The following is a 21,471-nucleotide window of genomic DNA, read 5'->3' on the forward strand; positions in this document are numbered from 1 at the left end:
GCATAATTTCCTTTAAACTAAAACTTTACATATATAATGAACTAAACAGCTCATAACAGTATGTTATGTATTAATGTGATGAGGGATGAATTACTGACCGGGACAAAGGGGCCAGTGCCCATGGGCCCTTGACTACCAGGAGGCCCTTGATTGCCTAGGGAGGGGCCCTGGACTTTAAGGTTGCACAATCTACTTTGATAAACCCTTATGGGCACGAACACCTAAAAATGGGACATTGAGCCAGACTACAACCAGTAACCTTTCAGAGAGAGGCGTTCACTTGCAGTGTCATCAGAGCCAACGGAACACATTTTAAAATTTCTCAGCAATCAGATCAGACAAAATAATGATTCTGATAATTAGAAAAAGTATGAATAACATCCGATTATCGGCCAGGCCATGCCGATAATCGTCGACCCCTAGTCTGTTTCTCACATAAAGCTATTGTATTGCTTCATAACACTTGGAAGAGATCATTAGTACTTTAAAGGTGCTTTTATTACTTTGTCATTTTGGGGGCTTAAAAGTAAACAGTAGATCATCATCCATTTTTGTTGAAAACCTGAAAGCATAGATTATGCCTAATATCTTCTTCTGTGTTACAAAATGAAAGAAAATAAAACCGATTTAGAACAACGAGAATGTTAATTTTGGGGTGAAATATTCCTTCAAGTGCCCAACGTCTAATTAAAAAAAGTGGCACTAAGAAATTTACTCATGGTGATCCAATATGAAAGAAATCCATGAGGACACCATTAAGGACAACAATAAGACAAAGTGAGAGAGAGAAAAAAAAAAAAAAAAAAAAAGAGGAAGAGGAAGAGAATACTAAAAAAAGAAACAGTCACCCTTGCACAAGCTGCATTTGAAGATGCAATGTGGGTCATCTCAAACAGTAGGAACTGAACAACGCATGAGAGGAAGGGGGAGTGAACGATATAGAACAGCAAAAACACAAACAACTTGAATAGTAGACAACGTTGTTCCTCTCTCACTTTCATTTAGACATACACTGGTGGCCGAACGTTTGGAATAAATGCACAGATTTTGCTCTTATGGAAAGAAACTGGTACTTTTACTCACCAAATGGCATTCAACTGATCACAATGTATAATTAGGACATTAATTAAATTACCATTACAATTAGATTTATTTTTTCTTAAACTAATTCAAAAAGATCTAATAAAAAAAAAAAATCTTCCACGTGCAGCAATGACAGCTTTGCAGATTCTTGGCATTCTAGCTGTCAGTTGTCCAGATACTCAGGTGGCATTTCACCCCAAGCTTCATGTAGCACTTGCCATAGATGTGGCTGTCTTGTCGGGCACTTCTCACGAACCTTACAGTCTAGCTGATCCCACAATGTGGTTAAGGTTTTTCCAATTATCTGTTGTCCAATGTCTGTATTTCTTTGCCCACTCTAACCTTTTCTTTTTTGTATGTGTGTTTCAAAAGTGGCCTTTTCTTTGCAATTTTTCTCATAAGTCCTGCACCCCTGACTCTTTACTGTTGTACATGAAACTGGTAGAAGTGGGTAGAATTCAATGAAGTGGTCAGCTGAGGACATGTGAGGCATCTATATATCTAACTGTCCTTGTTAGAGCAGTTGTCCTTTGAAGACTGTAGTGTACACCTTTGCATGAAATCTGTATGAAGACTGAATAGAGAAAGCAATTTCTTTTTTGCTATTTTTGACCCAATATTGGCCTTAAGACATGCTAGTCTATTGCATACTGCAGAACCTCAAAAACAAAACACAAGACAATGTGTCTTAATTTAATGAACAAATAGCTTTCAAAATAATATATATATATATATATATATATATATATATATATATATATTAGGGCTGTTGATTTAATACATTCATTCAGTGCGGTTAATTTTAGAAAAAAATTTACGCAATTAATGCCCCAGACCGTAATAAGGATTCCTGAGAAATGCAAGCTTGTAGTACCACCTGTTTACTCCAGAGGGCAGTAAGTGTAACATCAGCTGTATGGGCAACGCACAGTTTATACAGTGAACAAAACAACCCTTCAGCAGCAGCACAACACAAACATGCGTTACGCTCAAAACACTTGGAGTGCAAATTTGAACTAAGAAATCTCAAGATGTGTTCTAAGTGTTAAACTATATTTAACTTGACACAGTGACCTAAAAATTTATGTTTATGACACAACGCACCAGAGACGCTACACAAGCATGTCTGACGCAGGTGTACATTGATGGGTCCTTAAACAAGCCCTCATAATAAATCTCAAACTGATTGACAAATTCACTTGTGAAATGGATTGCTGTGAACTGTATGCCAATGATTGGATTATGTTCAATAATATGGTAGTAAACAATACATTGTATTCTAAAGCCGCTTTTTGTATTGTCTTATCAATGATTAACTCTACTGCCACAAGAATGTAATTCATTTGAATTATTGGAAAATTTTCTATCTATCTATCTATCTATCTATATATATTTAATATTTAAAGATAACTATGTATAATTATTTCATCATTATATACTGAATTATTGTTATAGGAGGGGCTTTCTCAGCAAATTTTTGTATATGCGATTAATTAATCGGGACACCATGTAATTAATTTGAATACAATTTTAAATCGATTGACAGCCCTAATATATATATATATATATATATATATTAGGGCTGTCAATCGATTTAAATTTGTATTCAAATATATCTGATTAAATATATCTGATCCAGTTATATATTAGGGCTGTAAATCGATTTAAATTTTTCACACATATATATATATATATATATATATATATATATATATATATATTTTTATTAAATGGCAAGTGATTTTCTAGTACCAAATTAGCTTGATTACTCAAGGATAAGGTGTTGGATTGATGGCTGCTGGAAATGGGGCCTTTCTAGATTTTATATAAAAAATGTAAAATTAAAAAAATTTAAAATAAAGTGATGGTGCTGTTTTTACATCAGTAATGTCCTGACTATACTTTTGTGATCAGTTGAATGCCACTTTGGTGAATTAAAGTACCAATTTCCTTCCTAAACAGCAAAAACTTTCGGCCGCCAGTGTATGCAGCCTGTTCTATAGACAGCAGCATACGGTCTACAGTGGTAGTTCTCAACTGGTTTTGCTTCAGAACACAGAATTTACTTAAGTAGCACCTCAACACAGTTTCAAAATTGTTTATTGTACAAAATGATCCAAAATGTCTATAAAATCAAAACAATGAAATGTATTGTGACAAAACAGCACACATTTCTTTAAAATCCAGTTATGACTTGAATTGGGTCACTTAAGCGCATGTACATTCTAGCATTGTCAAGGTACCAAAATTTCAGTAGTCGGTACTGACACCAATGAAATTTCACAGTTCTTGATACCAATTTTGATAGCACAGAAATAATTAGCAACTGATAATATGCTATTGATCACACTCATTTAGCTAGCTAAAGTTACATTTCAAATGCAAATAATACATTAATATGCACATTTCCTTTAAGTGTTTTTATTTTTTTGTTTATTTGTTTTGTTTTTAAGCAGGGTCTACTGAAATCGGTTTCACCAAATTGTCAGAATTCCATATTTTAAAGTTTAATTAAACTTGATTGGAGTCCACCTGTGGTAAATTCAGTTGATTGGACATGATTTGGAAAGGCACACACCTGTCAATATAAGTTCCCACAGTTAACAGTGCATGTCAGAACACAAACCAAGCCATGAAGTCCAAGGAATTGTCTGTAGACCTCCGAGACAGGATTGTATCGAGGCACAGATCTGGGGAAAAGTACAGAAAAATGTCAGCAGCATTGAAGATTCCAGTTAGCACAGTGGCCTTCATCATCCATAAATGGAAGTTTGGAACCACCAGGACTCTTCCTAGAGCTGGCCGCCTGGCCAAACTGAGCAATCGGGGGAGAAGGGCCTTAGTCAGGGAGGTGACTAAGAACCCGATGGTCACTCTCTCCACAGAAACTTGTCTACTCATTTCCTCCAGCATCTTCACAAGGTCCTTTGCTGTTGTTCTGGGATTGATTTGCACTTTTCGCACCAAAATACGTTCATCTCTAGGAGACAGAATTAATCTCCTTCCTGAGCATTATGATGGCTGCATGGTCCCATGTTATTTATACTTGCATACTATTGTTTGTACAGATACAAATGGTACGCAAGTATAAAGTTTGAAAGGATGAACCAGACTTGTGGAGGTCCACAATTGTTTTCTGAGATCTTCACTGATTTCTTTAGATTTTCCCATTATGTCAAGCAAAGAGGCATTGAGTTTGAAGGTAGGCCTTAAAATTCAGTACACCTTCTATCAGAAGCTAAATGTTTAAAAGGCTTGACGTATTTTATTGTAATTTTCCAAGCTGCTTAAAGGCACAGTTAATTTAGTGTATGTAAACTTTTGACCCACTGGAATTGTAATATAGTCAAGTAAAAGTGTAACAATCTGTCTGTAAACAATTGTTGGAAAAATTGCTTGTGTTACATAAAGTAAATGTACTAAATGACTTGCCAAAACTAGACTTCAACCTAAGAGTATTTATACTTCTGACTTCAACTGTACATTATGATATTTGCATTCAGCATTGTTTTCTCTCTGCCATCAGTGAAACCCATCAGAATAGACACCATTTGAGGACCACTGATCTTAATAACAACAAGCTCTGAGAGTGCATTATACGACTTTGAGAGCAATAAAGAGAAACGAAGGGGAAAGTATAGATTATACATCCTCTCGTCTTTTCCTTCACTAGCATCTCCTACATTACTTTTTAAAACTCTCTTTTCAAGTGGATAAGTTCTATAAAAAGCACTGGGCCTGCAGGGAGGCCTGAGCACGGTGATCATCTCCTCTTCTGTGCCCTGACAGAAGGGACACATTTTCCCAACCAACGGCTGCAGGCTGCAACCGTGTCGTCACAGAAATGACGTCAGAACTAAGAAGCGAGGGATGCATGGACCGAAAGAGAGAGAGAGAGAGAGAGAGAGGCGGGATGTCTAACTCACTGGCATGGGCGCCAGCAGCTCACATGAGAGATGAGACAGCACATCTCTGTCTGCAAGGCACACTTATTCACGAAGCATGGCTCCATGATAAACAGTTAAAACATACTCAAATTCCAGGCTCTGCATATTAATGCATGTTGATACTCTATGTCCTTAAAGGATTATTACAAGGAAACTCTAACCTTTGATGCACACTCATGCATCTCAATCCCTTTTGATTCTTCTTCTACGGAAAAAAAAAAACAAGAAGTTTAGCAGGCGCAAATTCGAACTTCCTGCATTGAAGATTCATTGTGCCAGGTTTTACATTAATGATGCCAAAGGCATTGGCTTTTGGCCGCAACACACTTATTTTGAATGTGCAGAAGTGTGAATGATTTTAAGAGGTTTGGCAAATTACTTTCAGTGATTAGCAACTTAAATTACTGTCTGTTAATCACACAAAGCTATGGTATGACTTCAGATTGGAATATACAGAGAGAGGACAACTAGGTTTACTACAGGTATGATGCTTTTTAGACCTTTTTTGAGCTTGAGAGCCCCTGGTCATTATTTTTTATTCATTATCCATTACAGTTATACATCATCAATCATAGCTTCCTAATAATTCCCATCCATTAATTGGCTCTATCACTGTCTTTATATTATTATAAAACAATTTGAAGCTGTTCAGATAAAAATAAGTGTGCTATTCCAAAGTCCCACAATAGTCAGATCCATGTGATCAGCCCCAACACCAAATATAAATCTAAATTTTGATCTAAATCGCACAATGCATGCCAAAGATATGAGAACTTCCTCTTTTTCATTTTACGGCATTAATTTAATCGCCATGGCAACACCATTTGAAATATCAAACATATGTTAGCAATTTAGCATCTTCAATGTCTTGGCATGACGTTGCCCACATTTGGTGCCGCAAAGAGTGTTTGGGCCCCAATTATAGTAGCCTACTGATGAAAAAAATACAAGGCGAAAACAGATTTTGAAACTTTAACTACAACTGCCACTGTTGATATAAAAATTAGGTCTAATATATTATTCCATATGAAACTATAAAATTGTCAAAATATAACAGTAACTTTTAAATAATTTAAATAATCCAAAGAAATTTTGGAAGAACATTAAATCTATGGTTGGTAATAAAAATACCTCTAATTTTCCTTAATGTATAACTAAAGAGTCCAACAATATTTCTGATATAGTGCATATGCTTAATTGTTTTAACAAGCATTTTATTGCTTCAGGGTCACTATTTGAATCATGTAATGTTACTCTGATTTTATTTATGCAGAACGTAATCTAAAGAAGGAGTTTTGTTTTGGACAGATAATGAGTTTTGCTATCCATAAAGCACTCATTTCACTTGAGATAAACAAATCACCAGGCCCTGATTGTGTAGCACCTGTGTTTTTAAAAATGGCAGCTGATATTATCTCATCTCCCTTAACTTATCTCTTTAATTAAAAACTAACGACATCCCAGAAATTTGGAAATCAGCTTTTGCAGTTCCATTATTGAAAGGGGGAGATCCTACTATCTTAGATACTTAGACCAATTTCTAAGCTTTGTGTTCGATCAAAAATACTAGAAAGTCTTATTAGTGAACAGTTGACATTTTATCTTAATAAAAAAATACATTTTTATCTAATAATCAGGATTTCGTACAAAAACATAGTACAACAACTGCTGTTTTGAAAGTTCGAAACGATATTGCAGAATCTTTAGATAAGGGAGGTTCCTGTGTATCTCTTTTTATTGATTTATCAAAGGCTTTCGACAGAGTGGATCATGAAATACTGTTGCATAGACTTAAAAGTGATGGTTTATCAAATCACGCTATATTTTGGTTTAGAAATCATTTAAGTGGAATAATGCAATTTGTACTGATAGAAGGTAAACAATCAGTCATTAGAGATTGCTAAGGGTGTCCCCCAAGGATCTGTGTTAGGACCCCATTTATTTACCATTTATATAAATAGTCTTGATCATGACATTCAAAATATGCAATTCCATTTCTATGCTGATGACACTTATGTATTGTAGTGCTTCCTCAAAGCAGCAAGCCTTGCATAATCTACAATTAGCTTTTGATGTCATTCAGTTACGACTTAACAATTTAAAACTTGTTTTGAATGCTGATGAAACTAAAGATATGTTATTTTCAAGTAAAAAGAAAATAGTAAATAATCTTACTTCTCTTCAGTCTTTGAAAGGAAATGTGATTGAGTTAGTGAATTTGATAGTTTATCGTCAATAAAAAATAGCAACTCCCTAACTATCTATTAGTTCTCACATTACTCAGCTAAAGAAAAAACTGAAAACAAAGCTAGGGTTTTATTTCAGAAACAAGCTCTGTTTTTCATTTAATGTAAGAAAGAAACTTGTCTCTGCTACATTCCTACCAATACTTGATTATGGGGATGTTGTGTATCAATTTGCTCCATCTTATCTTTCTTCTTTGGATGCGGTGTATCATGGTGCTTTAAGATTTATATTGAATTGTAAACCCTCAACACATCATTGTAAACTGTATAATAGAGTAGCTTGGCCTTCTTTGTCAATTAGAATAGAAATGCATTGGTATACAACTATTTAAAAGGCCATCATGGGGTTTTTGCCCTCCTATCTCTGTTGTTTGATCCAACGGAACAGTGTTGGGAAATATTCCCTTCATTCTCAGAATTGTTATATTCTTTCCATTCCCCGTGTTCGAACTGAATTAGGGAAAAAGGCGTTTAGGTATGCAGCTCTGTTTGACTGGAATTCTCTTCAAGTGAAACTGAGGTTACAAAACTTGGTGTCTATGGAACATTTTAAGTTTATCATTCATCAACTTGAAGATGAATCAATGACTTGTAAGTGTTTTTAGTATTGTAAATGACTGTTTTAATTGATTAGGCTGTGCATTTCTTTTTTTTGTTATTATTTGCTGTTCATCTTGGCCAGGACACTCCTGTAAAAGAGATTTTTAATCTCATAGAGGTTTTTCTGGTTAAGGTTATAATAATAATAATAATAATAATAATAATAATAATAACAACAACAACAACAACAACTTTTACTCAAGTAAAATCGTGAAACATAACACAGTGTTGCTCTTTTCCTCATCAGCGCCGTTTGGCATGTCGGAGTTGCCTGTTTGATGGGTTTGATTTAACTTCTTCGGTGACGCTTTAAACTAGAAAAGTCTGCCTAGAATTTAAATGGGTCACATCAGTTTTAAGGTCTGTGCGCCGCAATATCGAGGGAAGGCTGGCCGTTGCATGTGTCAGAGAGCAAATAGATCATTAGCGTGAGCTGGTAATGTTACACTCGATAAAAGCTTATCGCAGTGTAAATGAGAAGCTTTTAGCTGAATGCAAGCTTATCATTAAATCTCTTCATTATATATTATAATTAAATAATCTCTATCACTTGGGCAGCTGCCGAAAAAACATTGTTCTTTGTTCGGCTGCTGTCCGCGACCCATTCCAACTAGACCTGCGAACCACTTTTGGGTTGGGACCCACCAGTTGAGAAACACAGCATTAGAACAGTTAAAACAGATTAGGTTTGTAGGGTAATGCTCTACTGAGCTTTAAATAAAAACAAATACTACCTACCTGTCCTAAACCTACACGATGATGTCATCAAGCACAAATGTGAGATGAAAAATGCAATGAAGGATCAGTGTCATTTTGTCAAAAACTATGTTTATTCTTGTTGCAAATAAACCCATATTTAACATAGTTTGGGTGTTATTTTTGCTTTACATAAATGTTTTACATTATTGTTAAGGATGAGGGCATGCCAAAAAAAACGTTCATGTTGGCATCAGGCTAATCTACTTTCTACTAAGTGACAGATGAAATACTATAGAGTTTGAGTAGATCCACAGCAGTGGATGTCAACAAAAGATATAGGAAGAATTGTCTTCACTTCTTTTGTGTTCCATGGAAGAAAGAAAATCATACAGGTTTGGGTTAGTTTCCTTTAACCTGTATGAGATCTAGTCAGAAAATCATTAAATGTTTTTATTTTCCTGATAACAACAAAACTATCTATGGACATAATAACATCACAGTCAGAGAGGAAAACTGACTATAGCCACACCTAACAGAGGTTGTTTGCTTTCACCACAACCTCAGATAACAAGAGGTTGTCTGTGCTACTTAAAATGAGTCCATGTTGACTTCTTAGTTTTGAGTTTATAGTTTTAGTTTATGATACATTAAAGAAAGAGCAGATTTTGCATCCACAATTTGTGCTTTGCTTGCTTTTTTTTTTTTTTTGTAGATGTAGGTTTATTTAGGAAGAGTTGAGAGAAAAGGAAGCTGAAAGAAAACTGTAACAGCTCTACAGTTCTAAAATAGAAAGAGGAAGTTTAAAATGTGGCACGTTATTTTCCTGAATGTGCTGCTGTCAACATTTGTAGGCATATATTGAAGCCATTCAGGAGGTTATACATTCAGGAAAGAGTGTACTTTCACTTTTGATTTGTTCGATATACACAAGTCATGAACACTATACAAGGCCATTATTAAAGTTATGAAATGAGTACTGGTGTAAGCTACTTCCTGGTTAATCGGTTAGGCCACAAAAACGCTGCTTTACCATTCTAACTCACATGGCACTTTTATCCCTCATTAAAAAAAGTTGTAATTTTGATGAAATTTTTATTTTTTATTTTGAAAACATTTATAAAATCATGACCCGTCACATGACTCGTGTCATATATGTAACCTTATAAAAGTTGTTTAAATATAGGTACATGGAGAAGGTCCACATATGGGGGATGCCATGTTATTATCACGATCAGCCAAATACTAATTTAATATCAGTCACCGCCTAGTTTTTGGACACTTTCAATCATGGATTAAATCAATCATTGCTGACTGTAGTAAACATCTGCAATAGCATTGGTGACTGAAAACCTTTGCATTTGAATGATGCTGCTTTTACTGCCCAAAGTGTCTGTACAAGTCCAAGACTGCATGGGAAACTATTACTGAGCAAACCTTTAAACTAGTTAATCCATACAATTGTTCTGTATTAGAAAAGACCACATCAATAAACTAAATCCAATCTTGTCAATTCAGTAAAACAGGTTTCAAAACAGAATGATCAATTACTCTTTCAGATAAACCATCCTTTTATGCTGATCTAGACTCTAGTGCCAATGAAAAGGTCATTTTGGCCAGTTCCAAAATGAATGCATTCTACCTGGGTCAGCAACAGTATAAATAAACAACAACAAAAAAAGGCTCCTCAAGCCAACACAAGTGACCTTTCTGTGGTGTTTACCCAGAGCAACCACACACTCTGCTGCTAAACATACCACTCTAAACCCCAAGTTGTTCATAGACCAGAAACACATGAAACTGCACAGCATTTCTGATAACTCATGGAAGACATTTATGATATTCACATATGCTACAATAGACAGAAAGACTACTTTGTTTAGTCAGCCAACCGGGTACAGTAACTGACCAATGCCGATGGCCTGGTTAACATATCAGTTTATTACAGATAGACGGTGTACAAGTGTTGTAGAGGTACACTGGTTTCACGGTATGAAAATTGACTGTTATCATACCATGTACATTTGCTTATCTACAGTATTTAAAAAAAAAAATACAACCAGACGGAGAATCTCACCTGCGCGTGCGTATCTCCTTTCCTCCTTGACTGCCTGTCAGGCTCGTCAACTTGCGCCACACACACACACAGTGGAGAAAATGTAAGAGAGAAGCAAGGCAAGGGGGTCTGACATAAGTAAGTGTGTGTGTGAGTTAAAGCAGTGTTTCTCAACTGGTGGGTGGCAGGTCTATTCGGACTGGGTCGCAGACAGCAGGGAAAGAACAATGCCATGGTTCTTCCATTGAAGATATTTCGGTGGCCGCCCAAGTGATAGTCTATTTAGGACCGCCGAGGCTGATTTATTGATAATCTCACAATCAGCTAAAGGCTTTTATTGTTATAATTCTGTTAGCTTTCTTATTTATTTTCAAAAGGGAGATTTGTTTTTTTACACATACTTCAATTTTAAAAAATGGTTTCAAGTATCAATTATAATAAATCATTTGCTCAACCAAAAAAAAAAACACTTCTGTTTTCACTTCTTTATGGGTCATTGTAACTGATAATAATTGTGTAACACTGTATACTGTGATACTGTGATACCGTGATATTCTGAGTACCGTTATCATACCGTGAAAATAGCGTACCGTTTCAAGCCCACTGTGTACTGAAGAACTAAATCCTGAAAGCAAAATTAACATATAAATCAAACAAAGCATATTCACATGCTGTAATCAGGTATGTAAACCCCAGCTGTCATGAGCACCTCAGGCACTTTATACCAGTCCTGCACAGACTCTTGAGGTTTGTCAAATTTGACTTACTGTTCCTCTCTTTTGCCTTCTTTGAGTGCTGCACAACTCCTTGTTTGCCTGCTAGTAGAGGAAACTGTCAACTAATACCCATCACACGAACACTGACTTGCATCAGAGCAGAACAGTTAATGGATCAGATCCACATGAAGACACACATATGCGGCAAGGGTATTACTTCTGTCTTTCTCTCCCTCAACTTACACTACATATGTGTGCCCCATTATTCTTCCTAAGAGGGGTGGGACAAGAGACAAGCTCTACCGTAGGCACTCTGCTGGGTGCTGTACTGGGAATTAAATGCTTGCAAACCGCAGAATATGAAGCCTACTTTCTATCAGGGTCAACTGGAGGCATATCTTTTGCACCTAGTGCGAGTATGCACTGTTGACCTTATATGAGGAATGCCAAGCAAAGACAGCCTGGCCAATCATTTGCTTTCTTTCAGTTGGTATTAAAAATCATTCAATTCAGGCTTGAAACTTCCCAACTATATAGTATGCCAAAAGCAAGAAGTCATTTAAGTAGGGTGTCTGAATCCTTAGTACTCACAAAACAGTAGGCAAGAAATACCTGGTTGACCTGCTACAACCGGCAAGATTCTGAAATAAATGACCATTGGACACTTTACTATCCTATAATTCCACAGAATCTCAGGAGACATCATATTTAAAATGCTGAATTAAAAACAAAACAAAAACACCTGAAAACTGTGAGCTTTTTTCAAGTGCAAGTGCTTTATATACCAAGAAAGTTGTTCCTTGTGCTTAACTGGTGCTTGTCTAACAAAACCAGATTAAATAATTATTCCGGTTGCTGTTAATACGTCATAGATTCAGAGCATGATAATTCAAATGTCCCTCGATGAAGTATGCCTGGGAATGTATTCATACTAATCACGTGCATATCTAAAGAACAAATTCTACTTTATAATGGCATAGAAGTACATACTTCATGAAACGCAGCATTCACAAACATAACACATATTCAGACAGAGATTCAGTAATGCCTGAAACAGGAAGGGATACAATTTGTATGTACTTTGACAAATGGGTTTTAATGTCTTGTTTCAGGTGCAAAACGTGCAGGATGAGACTGGACGATCCTTGACGAGTCCCCAATTTTTGTCCAGGATTAGGGTGCAATATAAATTAGTTCTCAATAGGGCTGGGCGCTAAAACGATATCAATATATCATCACTGTCTAATGAAAAGCATGTATCTCCAAAAAATTAATTTTTCAAGAGCATGGAAAAAAACTAATCTCATAAAAAAATCTTACAAAATGAATCTAAAACAACATATATTAGTCACATTTAGCACCATCAATAGAATTCTATAATTACAAATCTGTTTGTGAACTGTTCTATATTTTAATTGGCGGTTTTCATATCATGGGTTCCAATAGCGCATGTGCAGTTACAGACACCAGTCTAACTGTTTGTGTTGCCAGAATGAAATTGGTAGGTTATCGATAGAGAATTTATTTTTGGATATAATCTGAGCTTTCATTTACTATTTTAAATCAAAATCATTTTTATGTCTAGGGTTTCTAGTCCGGTTGTTGAGTGGTCAGTCTGGCTTCGAGATTCGTTTTCGGGGTCAGAATTAGCTTTCACCCACGGTTTCACGAAGATGGAAATCTGGCAACTGTATATGGCTGGTATGGTCTAATTTTAAGCCACCTGACATTGTGCCTACATGAATGGCTTTGGTTGTCAGGGAAATCGCAGAGCCAGCGCGATGTAGGCAGTCTCTTCACTACACTTCAGCCGGACAGCTGAGGTAAATTAGTTGACTCTCTTCAAAACATAAGGGCAGGACATAGGCGGTTTTGATGGACACTTCTCAAGGCCAATGGAGATACTTGTTAAACAGATGATTAATGATAACAAACATGTGGAATCCATTTCCTCACCATTAATGGTATGAAATGTATATTGTGATAAATATCCATATTGAACGACATGAAAAATATTTATTTTCTGATAATATTTTTGGTCATGTCGCCCAGCCCTAGTTATCAACTTGTGGGTTACAGTTGCAGTTACTGAAAGAAGGGGAAAAGATAATGCTATGCAACTAACCATATTATCATGCATTGTTAGAAGAGCAAAAATAACTTTTTAAAAGAGAGGGGAATACATCTCACTATCTTTTGTTGATGGTGTCAAAGGCTGAGCCTTCAATCAAACACAAACAAATTGTCACTTGCTTAAAGCTAAATATATTTGGCCCAGAGTTTGTTCCATGTGTTAGGCTGGTAAATCATTGTTTTCCTGTTGTTTAAGGCAGCATTTACAAAATGTACAATAGTCAATGTCTTATAAATAATTTTGCATATTGTTAAATGCTTGCAGTTCACGGTAATATTAATATATTATATTGTTTGATTGTTTTTTTTAGAACATTTTGTTTTTTTTAAGAACATTTTGTTTACTTTTGCAAGACAATATTTTTTTTGGTACCGTTTTCGATCCTGTCTCAATGTCCAATGTCAATCTGTTTTTACTGACATAAACTTTATGACTGTAAAAAAAGCTGTCTCACTTTTTATTTCTTTATAATCACCACACTTTAAAATGTGATGTCTCTGGTGCATCTTTCATGCAAACACCAGAATTGTATTTAATCCTACACACATTCTTGCGGAGGAGTGCTGAACTGCCCAAACCTGTGCTCACCTGAGCCACACCCTTACATCAGAGACACTAACAAGTGATAGACTGTCAGTATTCTGTGCCAGGAGCAGAGGATCTGAAATAGTCAACATGCAATTCCTCTCCACTGGCACAAAGAGGAAGACATATTTGGGCATGCAAACTCTCTAAACTCACTCACAATGTTTTGGAACATGCCTCCATGATAACAGAAAAAACATAAACTTTGGAGTAGTTTCTGTATTACAGCAGGGGAAACTGTGGATCTGTTCAGCATGTGTAAAAGCCTATTTTTCAATTAGTCTCCACTGAAATATCAAGCCAATTGTTGCAAGAGGCATTTCTTTAATTAGAACTACTTTGCTATAAAACAAGCCCAGTCCTGTCCATTTGACGACTGACTGCCATACACTTAACTTAAAAGGGTGTTTGGTGGAGATGTTCACATTTGGACATCAGCCGTCTGGGGACAGTCGGTGAGCAAAATACCACAAGACATGTAACAGATATTATCTGTCATTTTTCAAATTGTTCACCTCACCATCAGAATCAACCTCAAAGCCCGAGAACACTTCAGTGCAATGTGCAAAAATCAACAAGCAGGCCTAATTACACATTTTATAAAAAAAAATAAAAATAAAAAAAAACATCCTTGCACAAAAAAAAAAATTGCCATTTTACAGCTTTTAGTCTACATCTGTCAGCTCTGAGGCCTTCTACATGCTAGTGTACACAAAGTTGACCAAATTCACTTTGGCCATAATTATAAATTTAAAATGTATGGTTCTTCTCTTTTAGGAAAAAAAGGCTGGAATGTGCAATTCCCGTTTACATGCGGTGTTCACTGACTTTCTCCTTACTCCTGTATACACACAGCTTGGTCTGTAAGCCACTTTCTCCACAACAACGTAATTTCCCCACAACGTAAACATGGGATCCAAAAAAGACTTGACTATTTTATTCTCAGTGTTGTTTTAGTCTTTTTCCAGATATTCCAGAGTTGTTGCTGTGTTCGTTTCCTTAACTCTCCATTACGACTTTAAGCAGAACTGCAATGAAATAATGGTTTCTCTCTTACATAAAACTGTGGGATTCCCCCAATGTACCTGAGCACATATATGTGGACATGAGATAGATTAATTCATATTTTAAATTGGTGTGTATTAAATTTGGTCTTTAAGCTGTATCTGATTAAAAACCAGATCCAAGTACAAGATGAACAGCTCAAGTTCTACTTGTCAAATTAGCACATTTAAAATACATATATGAGAAGTTTATAGGTATGAATTTGTTTTAATCTCAAAGCCAAATCTTTAACCATTTGGGGTTGCACTTGGGGTTGCTGACTGCCCTCCTTTCTTTGGACCCAAAACTTTATTTAATCATAGAATTACTTAATAAAACAACAATATTACAATGGGTCAACTAGATTTGGCCCATCTGAAGCAAATGCCATGCAAGCAATTATTCAAATCAACTGCAAATGCAAGCTCCTTTTCTGTGTTGTAATGTCAGCACAGTGCTGAAAGCAGGCCATGGCTATTTGACACCCATTCAGATGTCTCGCTACAGGTGAAGGGTAGGATTCGTGCAGCATTTACAGGTCAAAGACTGGCACAATCATTAATTCGGCATTATTATGCTATCAGGCAATGGCTGATTCTTGTTCTATAACTCTGGATAGTGCGGTTTAAAATTTTTTTAAAAGCAACAATTCAGAGATGTGCTGTAATATTCGCAGCAAGCGTGACAATGATGATAAAGATGATAATTGCAATGGTGATGACAGGCACGCGATCTGCTGAAACGCGCTTATGCGTCGTCAAAATTGCGTCATAGTTACTGTAAATGCTACATTGTTTGAACATGTTTCCACGAAACGGCGCGTAGAGCTGCCTCCGTCCGGAAAACAGATATCTGCACATTGACAAATCTACATTTCTCAATTTAAAACTAAGACCATTCAAGCTGTGGCTACAATTGGGCAAATTTGACTCAATGGGTCAAGTTTTAGTCCAAACAAACAAACATCGTCATTGAGGTTTAGCGTTAGAAAGAGCGAAAGGAACAGTGTAGATCCGTCACCACATACATTTAGGGCAAAATCTTACAGCCGATTAGCGCAAGCAATTGAAATTGATAACCATTGTGTATACTCACCCCATTAGCCACTCCATAATGATTCAAAGGGACAAATCCAAATGGAGCGGACGTCCCCCTCTATTTATCCGTGTAGCTCAAGCTAACAGTCTTTATTCGGGCAGAGAGGTGCTTTTAATCTCCGACACTTGTTTTTTGCGAATGAACGTGTGTTAATAACAAGCGCGTGAAAGATGACGGCGGGGCAGGTGGATGAGCTTCAACACTCCGGTCGAGGACCGCATTGACTTTGACGTTTGGCGAAGGGTGGCAGAAGGATACTTTCTGTCTTGAATGGTCGTCTAAAGCTGCGGTAATCTCTCTAATGCTGGCCCGGAGTATGACGGCTCTCCGGTTACAAAACCATTTTGCTTAAGCGGAGAGGCTTTAGAATAGGCTCCCGCCAGAACGTTTTCGAGGCACAGGGATCTTGCTGAGGTTGTAGGGCAACTGGAGTGGCTGTTTTCAAGCTCTACCATATACAGGAACCCGGAAGTAAACACAGATTCGATGCCGACCGCGTTATTTTTTTTCCCACCCGTTTTCTGGCAGAAACCGCCTCCTGCATTCGGATTGGCTACTAGAGCTAGTTACAAGAGGTCTGCGATTGGGCAGTGGAGAAGTCGTTCAAAACGTTCAATTGCAGAAAAACAAACAGCTAATTTCGAAGTTCAGTGTAAATTGTAAATGGTTAACATTAGAAAAGACAAAACTATCACACGCATTTAAATCAGCTGTTTACTGCTTTGTCGATTAATATTATACGATGTAATATCGCAGCTTCCAGTGTATGAACGTGTGTTTTTACTCTATTCTGTCCTATACAACTAAGAACTATTTACTATATATTATATTCCATACAGCTAAATATATGATATGTAACATCATTTGTCACTTCTTTTCTATAAGTTATTATAATTAATTCATCCTGAAATTATATATATATATATATATATATATATATATATATAATTTCAGGTGAAATTATACATGAAAATTCTCTCATAATTTACTCACTCTCATGCCATCCCAGAAGTGTATGACTTTATTTCTTCCTTCTGCATGACACAAATTAAGATTTGTAGCAGAAAATTTCCGCTCTGTAGAGCCACACAATGATGATTTGATTTACAATGACATTATTAGTAGTAGTAGTATTCAGTAAAAAAAAAAAAAATGTCCATATATGCAGTCTTCCTGTAATCTTTCTAAAACTACATTTCTTCACATTCCATCTCTAAGCAATAATGTATTTCTTTTCCACAGCATTCTCAGAAAAGTCTGAAATAGGTCATTACAAAAAATACATATTCTCTCATGGGAAGTGATAGTTACCTTGATCATTTATATTCATATATTTGGCATACAGTGAAACCACAAATGTGGGAGCCAGGCAAAATCGTGTTGTCATAAAACAATTCTCATTCATATCACTCATTAAGTTATTGCTCAAGACAAAGTGGTCACATATAACTAATTCTTATCTTTCCTTTAAATGTATTCATCCATTAACTTTTAATAAAAAGAAAATACACAAATCGTTTTTTCTACTGTAGGAATGGTAAAGTGTCAGTCAGAAGTTAGAATCAAACCAATGCCTAATCTTGAAGGTGGATAAGATAACCTTCCAATCAGAAGGTGTTGTCAAGCTGGTGACGTAGAGACAACTGTCGTCCAATCATTTGACGTCTAATTATATCAATAGCGGGAGTTGCCAGAATACGGGTGGGGGGGAAAAAAATAACGCATGCTGACCCCCTTTCCCGGGATGTGGTCTGTTCAGTAGGGCATGTCGGGATTTGTAGTTCTCATGGCAGATGTTGTAGGCAACATGCGTGCAGACTTGACGTAGCTGTGCGTTCTTCGCAAGACGTACTGATTGCTACAAAATACTCGCATGCGCCACCCTACTGTGGGTTACTGAAATATTTGTAACAGAAGGATTATTTTTTATTTATTTTTTGTTCAAACAATAACTAATCTGTTGAACATGTTGTGTGTTTTTTGTAGTGTAAATATTTAACACATAAAAACAAATTATTTTTTGTTCATTACCAAGATTCTTTTCAGTCGAAATATCTTGTATGTGATACAATCTAAGAGTCTCTGATACAATATCTTGAACTCATAAATAATGGCAAGAATAACAAATTTCTAAGGCACCATGGCATTGTTTTATTGCTGATTGAGTTTCTGTTATTTTTTTTTTTCATTATTAAAATATAAAAATAAATATTGTATTATTTAATTTGTCTATTTAGCCTATATATATATATATATATATATATATATATATATATATATATATATATATATATATATATATATATATACATACATACCCCACTAAGACGTCATATTGTTTTTATTAGATTACATATATTTTTATTATATGTTTCTCCTCATAGAGTGTTAGATGTGGCTGGGGCCATCAAGCTATAACACGCATCAGGGAAGGCGTTCTTTTCCAACTCCTATACTTTCAGGGTGAAAAGACCCAGTGGAGACCACATCCTGCCCAGGCTGGGGGATGTTAAATGTGGCGAATACCTCACATGGGTTTTTAGGCCACATGTGGAAGTGGCGCGGTGGTAGATCCTACCTTCTGATAGGGAGGAGCTGCTACAAGCACAGGAACTGGGAGGGAACTGCCCAAGGAGACGCGGGTCTGCCGGTAGGGGAAATACACACAGGGGGATTAATCCAAGAAGATGAACCATGTGGAGCACCTATTCCAGTACAGAGTAATTAGTACCCATAGTGGGTCTGGTCGGGAATTCCTCCGCTGAACTTGCAGACCAGAGGGCTAGGGAGTAAAAGACATCCAGGGAGCACGAGTTTAGTTGACTCTCCTGGGAGAAACAGCACACGTGATCGCCTCAGTGAAGGGGAAGGGCGCTAGAGCAAGTGGCACACCCGGTCTGTCGTCCTGTGTTACCGAGTTCTACATGCTCAGCTTGACAAAACACGGGTCGAAACCGACTCAACACGGAGATTGTAGAATCTTGCAAAGGTATTGGTGTCGCCCAGCCCGCTGCTCTTCAGATGTCTGCTAGAGAGGTGCCGTTGGCCTGTGCCCACAAGGAGAGTGTGCTCGAACCCGCAAGTGGCCGGGCACACCCTGGGTCTGATAGGCCAATGCGATGGCATTGACTACCCTGTGGGCAAGCCTCTGTTTGGAGACAGCATTGCCTTTCTGCTGTCCGCCAAAGCAAACAAAGAGCTGCTCAGAGAGTGTAAAGCTCTGTGTGTGGTCCAAATAGGTACGCAAAGCACGTAACGGACACAGCAACGATAAGGCTGGGTCTGCCTCCACCAGGGGCAGCACTTGCAGGTTCATTACCTTGTCCCTAAAGGGGGTCGGAGGAACCTTGGGTACGTAGCCCAGTCGTGGTTTTAGGATGACATGAGTATCTGCCGGACTGAACTCCAGCCAAGTGTCGCAGACAGATAATGCTTGCAGGTCTCCAACCCTCTTGATGGAAGCATGCGCAATCAGGAGGGCTGTCTTCTGGGAGAGGGCACTTAGCTTAACTGATTCTAGAGGCTCAAAAGGAGTTCTCTCAAGGCTCGTAAGGACCATGGATAGATCCCACAAGGGGGAACAGTGGGAGTTCTTCTGAGAAGGAAACAGTTATATCTGCGCTTCGCCATAACGGTCCCAGATCAGCTGTACCACCTGGGGGTGGAGCCTACACTCTCCATTGAGCGGAGCCTGTCATGACAGCATGTCCACTGTAGTTTTGAGGCTGCCCAGAATATGAGTGGCGTGCAGCGACCTCAGTTAATGCTGACTCCAAAGGAGGAGGTGGCGGGCGAGTTGTGATATATGACAAGAGCGCACGCCGCCTTGGCGATTTATGTACGCTACCATCGCGGTGCTGTCTGAACGGATCAAGATGTGCTTGCCTTGAATCAGCTGGAGAAACCTCCGCAGGGCAAGTAATACAGCTAGCAACTCCAGGCCGACCCAGTTTCGAGGCATCTGTGGTGACCACGAATCATCTGCAGGCGGGTTAAAGACTGAGGAGGATGTCCTGGTAAGGTGTCCTCTGGACTAATCAGTACCGGCCGACCGGGGTTGTGAACTCTGTACAGGCGCAGACATGGAGGTGAAGTTTCTACGTCCAGGGTGCCACTCTTTTATTTTAAAAGTGGGTACCTCAGCCCGAAGAGGGTACAGCAAATGAAAAAACAGAAACCAAGGATTCTCCACCCGGCCCTCCACCGGGGGAAAGAGTGGTATGGCTACCAGCTCCTGAGTGTACATCCCGTCCTCTGGGTGGTTCATCTCAGGAACGCTTGGGAGCCTTCCGGGTCATGGAGGAGGTTTGTGAGACGGGGGACGTCCGCTTCCTGTGGTTGGTTCTACACTGGGGCTGAGAGCTGGGCCCTGGACGACATGGTCCTACAGGCCTTGGAGGGGAGTGCGGGATGATCCCGCCAAATGGTCGTGCTTTGTGGGCACAGGTACACCTCAACCGCTTTGTCCACCCGGTGGACCGCCACGTAACCGTGGAATGCCACTTTGGCATATATATATATTAAATATTGGTCATAAAAATCTATATTTTATCGTTTCCTAAATATCTTTCATGAAGTGCTTACTGTTCTTTGTTTATGTAATGCAAAAAAATAAATAAACAAAAACATGTGTGAACTACCTCAAGCTATATTTAAAATTAAATAAATACACATCTGTACTTAAAGGGATATTAAACCCCAAAATTTGTAATTTACTCACCCTCATGCCATCCCAGTATGACCTTTTTTGTTCTGCAGAACACAAATGAAGAATCACATAAAGTAGACCTAGAAGTAATCCATAATACTCCAGTGGTTAAATCCATGTCTTCAGAAGCGATATAATAGGTGTGGGTGAGAAACATTTCAAAATTTAAGTCCTTATTTTTTACTCTAAATTTCCACTTTCACATTTACATCTGAAAGTCACATGTGGTGTCTGTATAGTTTTATTTTCACATCTGAAAGTTAAAGTTAATGTGGAGATTTAGAGTAAAAAGTCTGTTTCTATCCACACCTAATATATTGCTTCTAAAGATATGGATTTAAACACTGGATTCATATGGATTACTTTATGTTTCCTTCATGTGATTTTTGGAGCTACAAAAGACCCTAAAGAGAGAGAGAGTCCCTATAAAATAATGTACTCATTTATGGTAAATACAGATCCCATGCACCCCTGTCTGTGTTTTGTTGCTTTTTACACAATTGTCAGGCATTGTAGAACAGTGCCTTTTCTTTGTTAAGGAAAGAATAACAGTTTGGT

General features: G+C 37.6%; 1 protein-coding gene across 1 annotated transcript in view; it reads right to left on the bottom strand.

Annotated features, from left to right (window-relative positions):
• Positions 1-16,656, bottom strand: part of LOC127622878 (MOB kinase activator 2-like) — a 63,567-nt gene extending 46,911 nt beyond the window's left edge. Inside the window, exon 1 of the mRNA XM_052097006.1 lies at positions 16,203-16,656. Within this exon, the coding sequence (XP_051952966.1) occupies positions 16,203-16,219 (17 nt within the window). The 5' untranslated portion in view covers positions 16,220-16,656. The remainder of the gene's footprint in view (positions 1-16,202) is intronic.
• Positions 16,657-21,471: the final 4,815 nt, after the last annotated feature.

Source organism: Xyrauchen texanus, chromosome 29, assembly GCF_025860055.1.
Source record: "Xyrauchen texanus isolate HMW12.3.18 chromosome 29, RBS_HiC_50CHRs, whole genome shotgun sequence".
In the NCBI taxonomy this organism is placed as follows: Eukaryota; Metazoa; Chordata; class Actinopteri; order Cypriniformes; family Catostomidae; genus Xyrauchen; species Xyrauchen texanus.